The 15,953-nt window shown below is 46.1% G+C and overlaps 1 protein-coding gene across 3 annotated transcripts in view; it reads right to left on the reverse strand.

Moving 5' to 3' along the window:
* Positions 1-6,090: 6,090 nt before the first annotated feature.
* Positions 6,091-15,953, reverse strand: part of ZBTB8OS (zinc finger and BTB domain containing 8 opposite strand) — a 33,579-nt gene continuing 23,716 nt past the window's right edge. The window contains exon 7 of one of the 3 annotated variants that reach the window (XM_064363647.1): positions 6,091-11,866. In XM_064363647.1, coding sequence (XP_064219717.1) covers positions 11,780-11,866 — 87 coding nt within the window. In that variant the 3' untranslated portion in view covers positions 6,091-11,779. The remainder of the gene's footprint in view (positions 11,867-15,953) is intronic. The other 2 variants (XM_064363648.1, XM_064363646.1) reach the window with 2 other exon arrangements.

The following is a 15,953-nucleotide window of genomic DNA, read 5'->3' on the forward strand; positions in this document are numbered from 1 at the left end:
TGACGTCATTGTATGTGGATAAATTCTATATAGAATAAATGTTACATAAAGGATGTGACTTTAGTTATGTCACAGGATCTTTAGGGTGTTGCTTTACAACCAGCCGGAAATCTCTTGGCCGGCGGCACCTCTGCTTGGGGTTTGCTTGAGCCTGCTGGACTCGTTCCACCCACGTGGCATGGCAGGCTGTGCTCCACTGCTGGTGTCGGCCTGGATCTCATGCCTGCCGAGGGTGAGCCAGGCACAGAGTGGCAGGTATGTGAGTGAGTGAGCGTCGGGTCCGGCCACTGCACACAACCAGGCGCACCGGCTGCAGCAGAGTGGACACCTCTAGGCGCTGGCACAGGCATCAGCTCCATGCAAGGCTGCAGTGGGACGAGACGTACTGAAAGCAGCTTCCACTGCAGGCACCAGCATCTGGACAAGGGGAACACAGTGGTGCCTGAAAGTTCAGAGACACCAGGAACCGCAGAGCCCCAAAGAGCGTATTACAGCTGTCACAGCCCTGGCTCAGGGAGCCCCAAGGTCTGGGCTGCCAGAAGGGCTGCAGTGCTTCTCTCCTTGTCACCCACATCATGGACAGTGGGAGGCATGTTTCAGCCCTGCTTGAGTTACAGCTCTTTCAGTCCACCATTCAGCGAGTTCTTTTCCTGCATCCAAGAAGAATGAGATATGCAGACAACTGGAGGGTGAGCAAGGCAGAGAGGAGCTTCACTGAGCAACAGAACAGCTCTCAGGAGACCCGAAGTGAGTAGCTCCTTTCCACAGGGCAGAGAGGAGATTCACTGAGCAACAGAACAGCTCTAGGAGACCCTAAGTGAATAGCTCCTTTCCACTGGCAGGTCAACCGACAAGTGTCCAGACAACCAGCTCGTACCAGAAAGGATACCTGCAGGCAGGTCCTTTTAAAGAGACCCAAAGCTCCATCCTGCAGCTGGTAGTCCTGACAGCCGGCTGAGTCTGGCTAAGTCCAGGGAGTTTTACGGGCTCAGAAGGGAGGAAGTGCATGCTGCTTGGTCCATGGGTGTCCATGGTTGTCCCAGAAAACACCGCAAGTTCTCACTCCAGCCCTGGATTCCCATCAAGGAACTGGCAACCCAGCCCCCAGGCTTCAAGCCGTCCCTGGTTTGAATGTGGTATTTCACTGGGAACCCACCCCTTTTCACCCAGGAGCTTGTCTGCCTCCTGCCATCAACATGCCCTCTATGGCACTCAGGTTGTTTGTGCCGAGGGGCACCTGCAGGCCTAAACCAGCCACTCTCATCACCCCCAACTGGCCTCCCTCCCACGAATATGGGTGCCCAAAGTCTAGAGGGGGCTGAGGTGGCAGGGGGCTGGCATGTCAGCACCACCTCAAGCATGTTCAACCTGGCCAGGTCACGACAACACCTGGGTTTGGCCACAACTTTGCTCTGCAACAAAGTTGCAGAGAGGTGCCGGGAGCAGAGAGAGGCCAGGGAATGGGAGCAGGCACTTCCAAGCCTGTAGGGGCCGGGAGCTTCCCAGGCACCAAAGAGTGCAGGGATGCCCAGGTCTGGAGCCGCAGCTGGGTGACTGCAGCTGTGCCCAGGAGTTCGGGGCTCCAGCCCCGTCAACTCAGTAGGGGCAGAGCTCCTGCCTGTTCCCACCCACCATAGGCTCCCTGGAGCATGAGCCCCAGCTGCATTTTCCCCACTGCAGCTGGCCTCGAGGCAGCGCTATTACAGATGGGCCACCGATGCCATTAGTTACAAGTTTTAATGATAATATTCAGGTTATCACAGAAATGCCAGTAAATAGCCAGCTGTTTTACATATTGTGAAGTATATATAACATAATTTTGATACAGGAGTTTAACTATTCCTGCTAATGGAGCCATGAATAGGCCAGAAAAATGAAATCCACGAGGATCTATAAACTTCATTTTTTTTTTTTTTTTTTTTTTGAGACAGAGTTTCGCTTTTGTTACCCAGGCTGGAGTGCAATGGCGTGATCTCGGCTCACCTTAACCTCCGCCTCCTGGGTTCAGGCAATTCTCCTGTCTCAGCCTCCTGAGTAGCTGGGATTACAGGCACGTGCCACCATGCCCAGCTAATTTTTTGTATTTTTAGTAGAGACGGGGTTTCACCATGTTGACCAGGATGGTCTCGATCTCTTGACCTTGTAATCCACCCGCCTCAGCCTCCCAAAGTGCTGGGATTACAGGCATGAGCCACCGTGCCCGGCCTTATAAACTTCATTTTTATGTCAGCCTTCTTCAGAACTGTATTAATGCCACCAAAAAAGTAAAATATTTAAGTATAATGTCAACAATAAGCCACACACAGCAAGAGAAGCAAAGGGACTCTTGAAGTCAAAATATTTTGCAATTACTGAAATAGTATGATAACACTTTTCCCTACTCTTTTTTTTTTCTTTCACACCGTCAAAATCCATTGCATACTTTATCATCTTTAAATCGAAAACCAGAGTCCAGGTGTGGTGGCTCACGCCTGTAATCCCAGCACTTTGGGAGGCCAAGGCAGGCGGATTATTTGAGGCCAGGAGTTTGAGACCCAGCCCGGCCAACATGGTAAAATGCTGTCTCTACTAAAAATACAAAAATTAGCTGGACATGGGGGTGCATGCCTGTAATTCCAGCTATTCATGAGGCTGAGGCACAAGAATTGCTTGAACCCAGGAGGTAGAGGTTTCAATGAGTGGAAATCACGCCACTGCACTCCAGCCTGGGCGACAGAGCAAGACTCCGTCTCAAAAAAGTAAAGAAATAAATAAAATAAGAAACCAGAGACCAGGGAAATGCCAGTCACCCCTTTACCTCTGTGCTTAGCTAGACCATTTGCAAGCATGATTTTATACTTTGTCTGCCTTGCTCTTTCAGATTTCCAGATACACAATTCCATTATATAGTTTCTTGATTTTCCCATTGGGAAAATCTTTTATTTCCTTGTTGATGTTACTTACAACTACATATTTCCTTTACTAAAGAGAAACTTATTTTTATTCAGCCCATAAGAGAAAAAGGGGAACAACATTTCTGCCTAGACCAGGGATCCTCAACTTTGGCTACACATTAGAATCACCTGTGGAGCTTTTAAAATACAGATGCCAGCTACGCACGGTGGGTCATGCCTGTAATCCCAGCACTTTGGGAGGCTGAGGCAGGTGGATCATGAGGTCAGGAGTTCAAGATCAGCTTGGCCAATATAGTGAAACCCCATCTATACTAAAAAAAAAAAAAAAAAAAAAAATTAGTTGGGTGTGGTGGCGCACACCTGTAGTCCCAGCTACTAGGCAGGTTAGGCAGGAGAATTGCTTGAACCCGGGAGGCAGAGGTTGCAGTGAGCCGAGATCGTGCCACTGTACTCCGGCCTGGGCAACAGAGCAAGACTCCATCTCAAACAAAAACAGATGCCTAGGCAAATCAGAATCTCTGGCAGGTAGGGCTTGGATATAAGTATTTTTTTTTTTTAGACGGAGTTTCGCTCTTGTTACCCAGGGCGCGATCTAGGCTCACCGCAACCTCCGCCTCCTGGGTTCAGGCAATTCTCCTGCCTCAGCCTCCTGGGTAGCTGGGATTACAGGCATGCGCCACCATGCTCAGCTAATTTTTTGTATTTTTAGTAGAGACGGGGTTTCACCATGTTGACCAGGACGGTCTCAATCTCTTGACCTCGTGATCCACCTGCCTCGGCCTCTCAAAGTGCTGGGATTACAGGCGTGAGCCGGGTATAAGTATTTTTTAAAAGCTGGGCTGGGTGCAGTGGCTCATGCCTGTAATCCCAATACTTTGGGATGGAGGTAGGAGGATTGCTTGAGCCAAGGAGTTTGAGACCAGCCTGGGCAACATAGCAAGACTCTATCTCTACAAAAAATTTAAAAATTAGGTGGGCGTGGTGGCACATGCCTATAGTCTCAGCTACTCAGGAGGCTCGGGTGGGAGTATCACTTGAGCCTCAGGATCACTGAGCAAAGGATGCAGTGAACCATGACAGTGCCACTGCACCCCAGCCTGGATAATACAGCAAGATCTTGTCTCTAAAAATGAAAAATAAAAGCTTCCCAATGTTTGTGACATGCAAAACAGGGCCCATTCAAGACTTCCCTCTGCCATCCCCATATAGATGCTAGGGAGAGGCAGTAGGACCATTTAACCTTCCAGTTCACTGGTTTTCAATCGTATCACTAAGGAAATTTTTAAAAATAGAGTTGCCCAGTCCAGGAAAATATTTATTTATTTATTTATTGAGACAGAGTTTCGCTCTTGTTACCCAGGCTGGAGTGCAATGGCACGATCTCGGCTCACTGCAACCTCCGCCTCCTGGGTTCAGGCAATTCTCCTGCCTCAGCCTCCTGAGTAGCTGGGATTACAGGCATGCGCCACCATGCCCAGCTAATTTTTTGTATTTTTAGAAAAGACAGGGTTTCACCATGTTGACCAGGATGGTCTCGATCTCTTGACCTTGTGATCCACCCGCCTCGGCCTCCCAAAGTGCTGGGATTACAGGCGTGAGCCACCACGCCCGGCCCGTGAAAATATTTATTTTTGTAAAATTTCAAGACAGTGCATGTTTCATTATCTAAAAAAAAAAAAAAAAAAAAAAAAAAAGTTTTTAATAAAGACAAGTAATATTGACACTCTAATAAAATAGTAAGTAGTCTTAAAATAGCCCATTTTTACTTTGGGATGTATTTGCATTTTAGATATGGGTATTGCATTCTGGGAATTCACACAGTACTTCAATAAAAGAACTATACTGTATAATGAATATATGACTGAAATACTACATCCTGAAAAATTTACAAGCTTCAATATTTTCTTTCTTTCTTTTTTTTTTTTTAAAGATGGGGTTTCACCATGTTGGTCAGGCTGGTCTTGAACTCCCGACCTCTGGTGATCCTCCCACCTTGGCCTCCAAAGTGCTTGGATTACAGGCGTGAGCCACCATGCCCGGCCCAATATTTTCTTTTAAAAGAAAGGAAGCAGAACATTCCAAGTACTGTAAAAGCTCAATTGCTACACATTAGAATTCCATAAAATAATGGAATTAAGTCATTCTTTAGTTCCAGTTAAATGGAATCCTAGAGAGGCAGGAAAATACTAATGTGTTATTTAAAGAAGACTTCAGACAAGTCTGGAAACAAAGCAAATTTCTCTTTTGCTTTATTTCTTCAAGAATCACCATTAAAAAAAAAAAAAAGCTTTAAAAATAAAACACGGGGCCGGGCGCGGTGGCTCACGCCTATAATCCCAGCACTTTGGGAGGCCGAGGCGGGTGGATCACGAGGTCAAGAGATCAAGACCATCCTGGTCAACAAGGTGAAACCCCATCTCTACTAAAAATACAAAAATTAGCTGGGCATGGTGGCGCGCGCCTATAGTCCCAGCTACTCGGGAGGCTGAGGCAGGAGAATTGCTTGAACCCAGGAGGCGGAGGTTGTGGTGAGCCAAGATCGCGCCATTGCACTCCAGCCTGGGTAACAAGAGTGAAACTCCGTCTCAAAAAAAAAAAAAAGAAAGAAAGAAAATAAAACACAACTTTTGGATAGAGTACCATTCTCATTTCCACCTTGAAGGTTATGTTTGCAATCCATTCATGACAAGTATATCTCTTCAGTCTCCTAAAAAAAAGAATTTTTTCGGGGGAATGGGAGGGGTCGGGAAAAAAATTTTTTTTCCAGTGATAAAATGGTACTTTCTTGCTTTTTTTTTTTTTTTGAGATGAAGTCTCCCTCCGTCACTCAGGCTAGAGTGCAGTGGTAATCTCGGCTCACTGCAACCTCTGCCTCCCGACTTTAAGTGATTCTCCTGCCTCAGCCTCCAGAGTAGCTCAGATTACGGGTATGTGCCACCACACCCGGCTAATTTTTGTACTTTTAGCAGAGACAGGGTTCACCATATTGGCCCTGACCTCAGATGATCTGCCAGCCTCAGCCTCCCAAAGTGCTAGGTGGCATGAGCCACCACGCCTGTTCCATAATTGTTTTTTCTTTTTACTTTCTTGAATAATGTTAAAAGGTTACATGCTGGCCAGGCATGGTGGCTCACGCCTGTAATCCAAGCACTTTGGAGGCCAAGGCGGGCAGATCACCTGAGGTCGGGAGTTCAAGACCAGCCTGACCAACATGGTGAAACCCTGTCTTTAAAAAAAAGGTTACATGCTGAGGCCAGGTGCGGTGGCTCACACCTATAATCCTAGCACTTTGGGGGGCCAAGGCAGCTGGAACACTTGAGATCGGGAGTTCAAGACTGGCCTGGCCAACATTGTGAAACCCCATCTCTACTAAAAATACAAAAATTAGCCTGGCATGTTGGCACACACCTGTAATCCCAGCTACTCGGAGGCTAAGGCAGGAGAGTTGCTTAAACCTGAGAGGCAGAGATTGTAGTGAGCTAAGATTGAGCCATTGCACTCAGCCTGGGCAACCATAGCAAAACTTCTTCTCAAAAACCAACAAAACGGTACTGTACCTTTTGTTGCCCATTTGAATTGATTTAAAACTTTTTCTATATACTGAGGAAAAAGTCCACAAGAAACCCAGGCATGGAAAACCCCACCTAAAAGTATTAGCACCACCTGTTAAAAAATGAAGGCCTTGAGATATGGCCACATTGGCTCATTCCTGTAATTCCAGTGCTTTGGGAGACTGGGGTGGGAGAATCACTTGAGGCCAGGAGTTCGAGGCCAGCCTGGGCATAAATGACATCCTACCTCCACCAAAAAAAAAAAAAACCTAAAAATTTAAATTAGGCAGGCATGATGACACAGGCCTGTAGTCTCAGCTATTTGGGAAGCTGGGGCAGGAGGATTGCTTGAGCCCAGGAGTTCAAAACGGCAGTAAGCTATGATTCCACCACTGCATCTCCAGCCTGGGCCACAGAGTGAGACCCTGTCTTTTAAAAAAGTAACAAATAAGGCTGGGCGCGGTGGCTCATGCCTGTAATACTAGCACTTTGGGAGGCCGAGGCGCGTGGATCATGAGGTCAAGAGATGGAGACCATCCTGGCCAACATGGTGAAACCCCGTCTCTACTAAAAACACAAAAAAGTAGCTGGGCATGGTGGCACATGCCTGTAATCCCAGCTACTTGGACGACTGAGGCAGGAGAATCGTTTGAACCCAGGAGGCGAGGTTGCGGTGAGCCAAGATTGCGCCATTGCACTCCAGCCTGGGCAACAAGAGCAAAACTCCGTCTCAAAAAAAAAAAAAAAAAAGTAACAAATAAATAGAAAAGGAAGCCTGGATTTTTTCTCCCTGTACAATGGATATCACGTTCAAGCAAGTGACCCCTCTATAAGCCCTGATTTTATATATTATTTTCAAGGATGACTACACCAGTGAGCGAGATTAGAGTAGGAATTTTTCCTTTTCAGTCCTGTTTTTCCTCACAACTGCATTTCCTGGAAAGTATTGAGTCTAACAGCTCGACACTGCCCCCTCACCCCCGGGAGAGTCCTCCGACTTACCAGACACCCCTAAAGCTAGATTAGCTAGACTCTGGGGGCGGTAGGGGGAAATAGACATTTTTCCGTCGTATGTAGTGGACGCCTTATAAAAAGCCCACATTTGCCAGGCACCAACTAGATCCAGCACTGTCCTCATTTAAAACAGTTGGAGGAAATAAAAAACACAGTTGGAGTTGGCTGGGTGAGGTAGCTCACGCCTGTAATCCCAGCACTTTGGGAGGCCGGGGCGGGCGGATCACCTGAGGTTGGGAGTTGGAGACCAGCCTGATCAACCTGGAGAAACCCCCGTCTCTACTAAAAATACAAAATTAGCCGGGCATGGTGGTGCATGCCTGTAATCCCAGCTGCTCTGGAGGCTGAGGCAGAAGAATTGCTTGAACCTGGGAAGCGGAGGTTGCAATGAGCCCAGATGGCTCAATGAGTTGGGGGTTTGTGCAGTGGAATGACTAACCCGGAGCCACGCCACGACTCAGGGGCGGTGGGGACTCGAAACTGGAACCCACGCGATCAGATGTCGCGGCAGGTGCCTAAGACCTCCACCTGCAGCCGAGAGCAAGCCTGTCTTATCCTGACTTTAGGAAAAGTTGTTTGGTGTTACTTAATGTTATGACATTAAAAAAAAAAAAAAGTAAAAAAAAAAAAAATCTCCCAGGGTGAGATGGAGAGAAAGAAAAAAAAAAAAGTTATGACATTGTGCTCTGTCAAGTCACTTGTGTCTCCGACACCCCCAACTCAGCTGGGACTGCGCCGGTGCTCGGCTCCCCGGCCTACCCACAGGCGGCCAGTAGGAGGTGTCGCCGCCCCAGGAGCCTGCGGCCGAGCCAATGTGAGCCGCGAGAAGTCCCAGGGCGGAGCCTGGACGCGCGGTGCCAGGGAAATCACTCCCGTGGGATTTGGCCAGAGGCCTCTGACTTCCTGTCGCACAGGCTGGAGTGCAGTGGCGCTATCTCAGATCACTGTGACCTCTGCCTCCCGGACTGAAGCGATTCTCCTGCCCCAGCCTCCCGAGTAGCTGAGATTACAGGCGTGAGCCACATGCTGGGCTAATTTTTTGTATTTTTATTAGAGACAGGGTTTCACCATGTTGGCCAGGCGGGTCTCAAACTCCTGGCCTCAGGTGATCCACCCTCCTTAAGCCTCCCAAAGTGCTAGGATTACACCACACCAGGCTAATATTTTGTATTTTTAGTAGAGATGGCGTTTCACTATATTGGCTACGCTGGTCTCGAAATCCTCACCTCGGGTGATCCACTTGCTTCAGCCTCCCAAAGTGTTGGGATTACAGGCGTGAGCCACTGTGCCGGCTTTCATTAACCCTATTTCCTGTTAAATACCCATAGAAAAATAATTGCTAATCCGTTCCTTTCAGTTTAAGTTTACCATACTATGATATTTAGCACCACCCAGTGGCAATTTTTTCTTATGTTCTTGTGAAAAAATAGCAATTTTGCAAACTCTTGATCTCAAAAGAGAATACCTCAATCAACAGAAACAAGAAAAAAGGTGCAAATCAAACTGAAATAATTTCATTTTTATTTTTATTTATTTATTTAATATATTTTTTTAAAGATGGGGTTTCACCACGTTGGTCAGGCTGGTCTTGAACTCCTGACCTCAGGTGATCCGCCCACCTTGGCCTCCAAAGTGCTTGGATTACAGGCATGAGCCACCACGCCCGGCAATAATTTCATTTTTAAATAGTCATCTGCTTTTAAGAGTTCAGATCGGCCAGGCACGGTGGCTCACACCTGTAATCCCAACACTATGGGAGGTCAAAGTGGGTGTATCAGCTGAGGTCAGGAGTTCAGGACCGGCCTGGCCAACATGGTGAAACCCTGTCTCAAAAAGAAAAAGAACACACACACACAAAAGAGAAAAAACAGAAACCCCGTCTCTACTAAAAATATGAAAATTAGATAGGCACAGTGGTGCACACCTGTAATCTCAGCTACTCGGGAGGGTGAGGCAGGAGAATCACTTGAACCTGGGAGGCGTGGGGTTGCGGTGAGCAGAGATCACACCACTGCATTCACTCCAGCCTGGGGGAGAGTGAGACTCCCTCAAAAAAAAAACAGAGTTCAGATCATTTTAAGGTTGTTTTCCTGGCCTCTTGTCTTCTTAAAGACAAACACCTAGGCTGGGTGCTGTGGCTCACGCCTATAATTCCAGCATTTTGGGAGGACAGACAGGGCAGATCAGGAGGTCAAGAGATCGAGATCATCCTGGCTAAGACGGTGAAACCCCGTCTCTACTGAAAATACAAAACATTAGCTGGGCATGGTGGTGCGAGCCTGTAGTCCCAGCTACCCGGGAGGCTGAGGCAGGAGAATTGCTTGAACCCAGGAGGTGGAAGTTACGGTGAGCCGAGGTTGCGCCACTACACTCCAGCCTGGGCAACAGAAGGAAACTGTGTCTCCAAGAAAAAAAAAAAAGACAAATAGCTAGAGCAGGTACAGTGGCTCACACTTGTAATCCCAGCACTTTGGGAGGCCAAGGTGGACAGATCACTTGAGCACAGGAGATCAAGACCAGCCTGTACAACATAGTAAGACTTCATCTCTACAAAAAAATTTTTTGAGATTGAGTCTCCCTCTGTTGCCAGGCTGGAGTGCAGTGGCGTGATCTTGGCTCACTGTAACCTCCGCCTCCCGGGTTCAAGTGATTCTCCTGCCTCAGCCTCCCGAGTAGCTGGAATTACAGGCACATGCTACTACTCCCAGCTAATTTTTGTATTTTTAGTAATCTCTTGACCTTGTGATCTGCCCAACTCAGCCCCCTAAGTGCTAGGATTAGAGGTGTGAGCCACTGCACCTGGCAAAAAAATTTCAGTCAGGTATGTGGTGCATACCTGTCGTTCCAGCTATTTGTGAGGTTGAGTTGGAAAGACTGCTCGAGCCCAGGAGTTCAAGGTCACAGTGAGCTTTGATTGCACCACTGCATTCCAGCCTGGAGGACAGAGCAAGATCCTGTCAAAAAAAAAAAAAAAAAAAAAAAAAAAGATGAATAGCTTAGGTAGTTAAACAAAGAAATTTTTCAAAAATTCTCCTTTTATTCTCTAGTTATATACATACACTCGCTTCCAGATAAAATTCTGTATTACAAGGAAAGGTCTATTTGTAAGGCATAGTATTGACTTTTTCTTCTGAGAAAACAGGAAATGTCATCAGTGCTTTTAAAAATGTTAAAGTGTGAGAGAAAATCAGGGCTCTATTTAGAGAAGTCTAATTGTTTCTCTGAAAAAACAACAAATACAGGATAGCTCTGTCCTATAGCAATCTAAAACACAACCTCCCTGATGTACCTACAGAAAATATATGTCTTAACCAACTTGGAAGAAAAACAAAATTCTGGGTGTAGAAATATATTTTCTTAAGTTATTCTTTTTTCTTTTTTTTTGAGATGGAGTTTCACTGTTGTTGCCCAGGCTGGAGTACAATGGCGTGATCTCAGCTCACCACAACCTCCGCTTCCTGGGTTCGAGTGATTCTACTGCTCTAGCCTCCCAAGTAACTGAGATTACAGGCATGCAACACCATGCCCAGCTAATTTTGTATTTTTAGTCGAGACGGGGTTTACCCAGGTTGGTCAGGCTGGTCTGGAAACTCCTGACCTCAGGTGATCTGCCCGCCTTGGCCTCCCAAAGTGCTAGGATTATAGGTGTGAGTCACCGTGCCCAGCCACTTTTTTCAAACTGGATTCAGCCCTAGGCTGCTGCTGACATCAGTGCTCCTCTCTGGGGCAAGGCTGGAGGGCTTGCATTGCACTGGAAGGGCATGAGGCACCTGTTGCCACAGCAGAGAATCAAATGAAGGACCATAACTGCCCCTTGGGGATTGGAGAATTCCCTAAGTCTGAGTACTTAGGGAACACACACCGAGGCCCTGATTTTCCATTTCTGGAAAAAATTTCTGTTCTACAAATTTCCATATATCAAAAGAATTTAATTCATGGTGTCTTCTCAAGAGGAAGAGGGGGAAAAAAAATCATTCTTCATAGGTTTTTTTTTTTTTTTTTTTTTTTTGAGATGGAGTTTCACTCGTTACCCAGGCTGGAGTGCAATGGCGCGATCTCGGCTCACCGCAACCTCTGCCTCCTGGGTTCAAGCAATTCTCTTGCCTCAGCCTCCTGAATAGCTGGGATTACAGGCATGCGCCACCATGCCCAGCTAATTTTTTTTTTGTATTTTTAGTGGAGACAGGGTTTCACCATGTTGACCAGGATGGTCTCGATCTCTTGACCTCGTGATCCACCCGCCTTGGCCTCCCAAAGTGCTGGGATTACAGGCATGAGCCACCGCGCCCGGCCCATAGGATTCTTTTCCTTTTTGGTGTCTTAAATGTCAATGATCACAAAAACTTCTGGCTTCTCTTCATTATAGACCTGCATTGCTGAATATGTTATTGCTTTGACTTCTGTTCCCTAAAGTTGGGGTGAGAGGAAAAAAAAATAGGTAAATAAGATATTGAAATCATAATCATTAACTCTAGCAACAATTGGCTGAAAGTCAAATTTTTAATATTTTGAAAATAAAAAACTCACAAGAAATAGTTATCAAATTAGCATAGTATACATGGATCCAAGAAAAATGAGAGGCAACACATGCACAGGGTAGTAGGGGCATGACACTCTAATCCTGGCTTTGTTTCCACCTGGGTATGGAAACTGTCTGGCCTGTCTGGACATCGGTTTTTCATTTACAAAATGGGTTGAATCACATAAAGACATATGCATGGGTATGTTCACTGCAGCACTATTCACCATTGCAAAAACATAGAATCAACCCACATGACTGTCAATGGTAGACTAGATAAAGAAAATGTGATAGATATACACCACGGAATACTACACAGCCATAAAAAAGAATGAGATCATTGCAACAATGTGGATGGAGCTGGAGGGCATTATCCTAAGTGAATTCCTGCAGGAACAGAAAACCAAATACCATGTTTCCACTTATTTATTTTTTTTAAGACGGGGTTTCACCATGTTGGTCAAACTGGTCTTGAACTCCTGACCTCACGTGATCCGCCCGCCTTGGCCTCCAAAGTGCTTGGATTACAGGCGTGAGACATTTCCACTTATAAGTGGGAGATAAACACTGAGTACACATGAACACAAAGAAGGAAATGAGACACCGGGTGTACTTGAGGGTGGGAGGAAAGTAAGGACTGAAAAACTGCCTATTAGGTATTATGCTGATTACCTGGGTAACAAAATTATCTGTACACTAAGCCCCCACAACACGCAATGTACCCATGTAACAAACCTGTACATGTGCCCCATAAACCTAAAAATAAGTCGGAAAGAAAAAAAGTAAAAAGCAGCCGGGTACAGTGGCTCACACCTGTAATCCCAGAACTTTGGGAGGCTGAGGCGGGCGGATCACAATGTCAGTAGTTTGAGACCAGTCTGGCCAACATGATGAAACCCCGTCTCTACTAAACATACAAAAAATTAGTTAGCTGGGTGTGGTGGTGCATGCCTATAATCCCAGCTACTTGGGAAGCTGAGGCAGGAGAATTGCTTGAACCCAGGAGATGGAGGTTGCAGTGAGCCAAGATCGAGCCATTGCACTCCAGCCTGGGCAACAGGGCAAGACTCCATCTCAAAAAAAAAAAAAAAAAGAGGCTGGGCGCGGTGGCTCACGCCTATAATCCCAGCACTTTGGGAGGCTGAGGCGGGTGTATCATGAGGTCAAGAGATCGAGACCATCCTGGTCAACAAGGTGAAACCCTGTCTCTACTAAAAATACAAAAATTAGCTGGGCATGGTGGTGCGCACCTGTAGTCCCAGCTACTCAGGAGGCTGAGGCAGGAGAATTGCTTGAACCCAGGAGGCAGAGGTTGCGGGAAGCCGAGATTGCGCCATTGCACTCCAGCCTGGGTAACAAGAGCGAAACTCCTTCTCAAAAAAAAAAAAAAAGAAAAAGAAAAAAGCGTTTGAGGATGATTGAAAACAATGGATTGACTCAAAGAACACAAGCTTTTCTACTATTTGGCTCAGGGCTCTTCCTGAAACCCAAACCATTTCCTTATACTCTAATGTAGGCCCTAGGAACTCAACCTATTCTCTTCTCCTCAGCTGCCAACACTCACTTCACCTCTTGGGACTCTTCTCTTTCCAAGTCTAGCTGTAGAGTAAGATATAGTTTCCCAGGTCAAAAGCTCTCCACACGTCTCTGATATGTGATACTCTGCCCAACCCTGCCCCAGTTTAGAACCACAGGATTAGATGTTCTCTTATGTTCTTTCCAGCTCTAAAAAGAATTTACAATAATTCTGTGCACCATAAAATGTATCAGGCAATAGGTGAATGGTATTTACTAGCTCTATACCACACAAAAAAGAGAAGATTTCACAGAAGGATATGAGTGGCAAGGCCGTTGCTTTTTCTCCTCTGCTACAATCACCCAGCAAAACCACAACCTAAATCAAATTCGACTGTCTGCTTATGGCAGCATACATCATACTAACTGGTATCACCCTAAGTGTATGTCCACACACCTCAAACAGGAATTTAGCAAGTGCAGTAAAATTGCACAATTACCAATACATTCCCCTTTTCACTCTCTGAGACAATTCTTTCTCTAGTGATCATTCCTCCCTCATTCTCACTCTCTGTCAACTGTGCTTCCTAGAGAAAGTAAGAGCAAATCAGTAAGAACTGACTCATCTTCCTGCCAAATCTACCATCATGCTGTATCTGTACTCACGCTAGCCTCTCTGGTTGCAATGAATGGCCTGTCCCTGTTCCCATCAGAAGGTCAACTCCTATACGTGAGTACTCGATCCTATACCCGCTTACCAACTTTTATCAAAGAGGCTGTGGCCCTATCTCTACAACCTTATCTCCTACTACTATACCTTCACTCTCTCAGCTCCACCTTGCTGTTTCCTGAACATAGCTTATCTTATTTCAAGGCCTTTACTCCTGTTTCTTCAGCCTGGAAAGTTCTTCCATATTTCTGCTCCCTTCTCATCTCTCTTGCCTCTGCCCAAATATCACTTTCTCAAACATACTGATATGGTTTGGCTGTGTCCCCACCCAAATCTCATCTTGAATTGCAGTTCCATAATCCCCACGTGTTGTGGGAGGGACCAGGTGGAGATCATTAAATCATGGGGGCAGTTTCCACCATGCTATTCTAGTGATAGTGAGTTCATTCTCAGGAAATCTGAGGGTTTTCTAAGGGGCTTCCCCTTTCGCTCAGCACTCACTTCTTGCCACCATGTGAAGAAGGAAGGAAGTGCTTATTTCCCCTTACACCATGATTGTTAAGTTTCCTGAGGTCTCCCCAGCCATGCTGAACTGTGAGTCAATTAAACCTCTTTCCTCTGTAAATTACCCAGTGTCGAGTACGTCTGTATTAGCAGCATGAGAACGGGTTAATACACATACATTTTCTGACCCGTCATCCCCTCCTCTAACCACTCTTACCTTATCCTGATGGCACTGTTCACTATCTGAAATTATATGTTTACATGTTTGTCTGGCTCACTTCTCCCACTACATTTTAAACTCAGTGATGGCAGAGACGTCACTTGTCCTATTACGTTTCTACTTCGAGTGCATAATAAAATGTCTGAAACACTAGAGGCACTCGATAAGTATTTGCTGCATGCATGCATAAAGTCATGGATGGATGGAATATGGATTCATGGAGAGACGATAAGGACAACATTAAAACCAGGAAGGTATTTTTAAACCAAGAAATATTCCAGGAACCACGTTTTAAGAAGCTACTTGTAAAACATTCCTTTTTGCTTTGAAAAGCTGTTTGATTGGCTGGGTCCAGTGGCTCACACCTGTAATCCCAGCACTTTGAGAGGCCGAGGCAGGCAGATCAAGAGTTCAAGACCAGCCTGACAACATAGTGAAACCCCATCTCTACTAAAAATAGAAAAATTAGCCTGGTGTGGTGGTGTGCACCTGTAGACCCAGCTACTCAGGAGGCTGAGGCAGAAGAATTGCTTGAACCAAGGAGGCAGAGGTTGTAGTGAACCGAGATCCCTCCTGATACTGCACTCCAGCCTGAGTGAGACTTCCTCTCAAAACAAAACAAAACAAAACAAAACAAAACAAAACAAAAAAAAGCAGCACTGGCTGGGCGAGGTAGCTCACGCCTGTAATCCCAGCACTTTAGGAGGATGAGGCGGGCGGATCACCAGGTCAAGAGATCGAGACCATCCTGGTCAATATGGTGAAACCCCATCCTACTAAAAATACAAAAATTAGCTGGGCGTGGTGGTACACGCCTGTAGTCCCAGCTACTCGGGAGGCTGAGGCAGGAGAATTGCTTGAACCCAGAAGATGGAGGTTGAGGTGAGCCGAGATCATGCCATTGCACTCCAGACTGGGTAACAAGAGCGAAACTCCATCTCAAAAAAAATAAATAAATAAAGCAGCACTATAGTTGCTATACCATTTACAGATAACTGGAATCAAACAAGTGATGGATTATTTACTCTTTTTAATTTGTGACATAAAACCATAGGGGAATCCCAAG

The sequence above is a fragment of the Aotus nancymaae genome, unplaced genomic scaffold, assembly GCF_030222135.1.
Source record: "Aotus nancymaae isolate 86718 unplaced genomic scaffold, 86718_ANA_hifiasm-v0.15.2.pri h1tg000053l, whole genome shotgun sequence".
NCBI lineage: Eukaryota > Metazoa > Chordata > Mammalia > Primates > Aotidae > Aotus > Aotus nancymaae.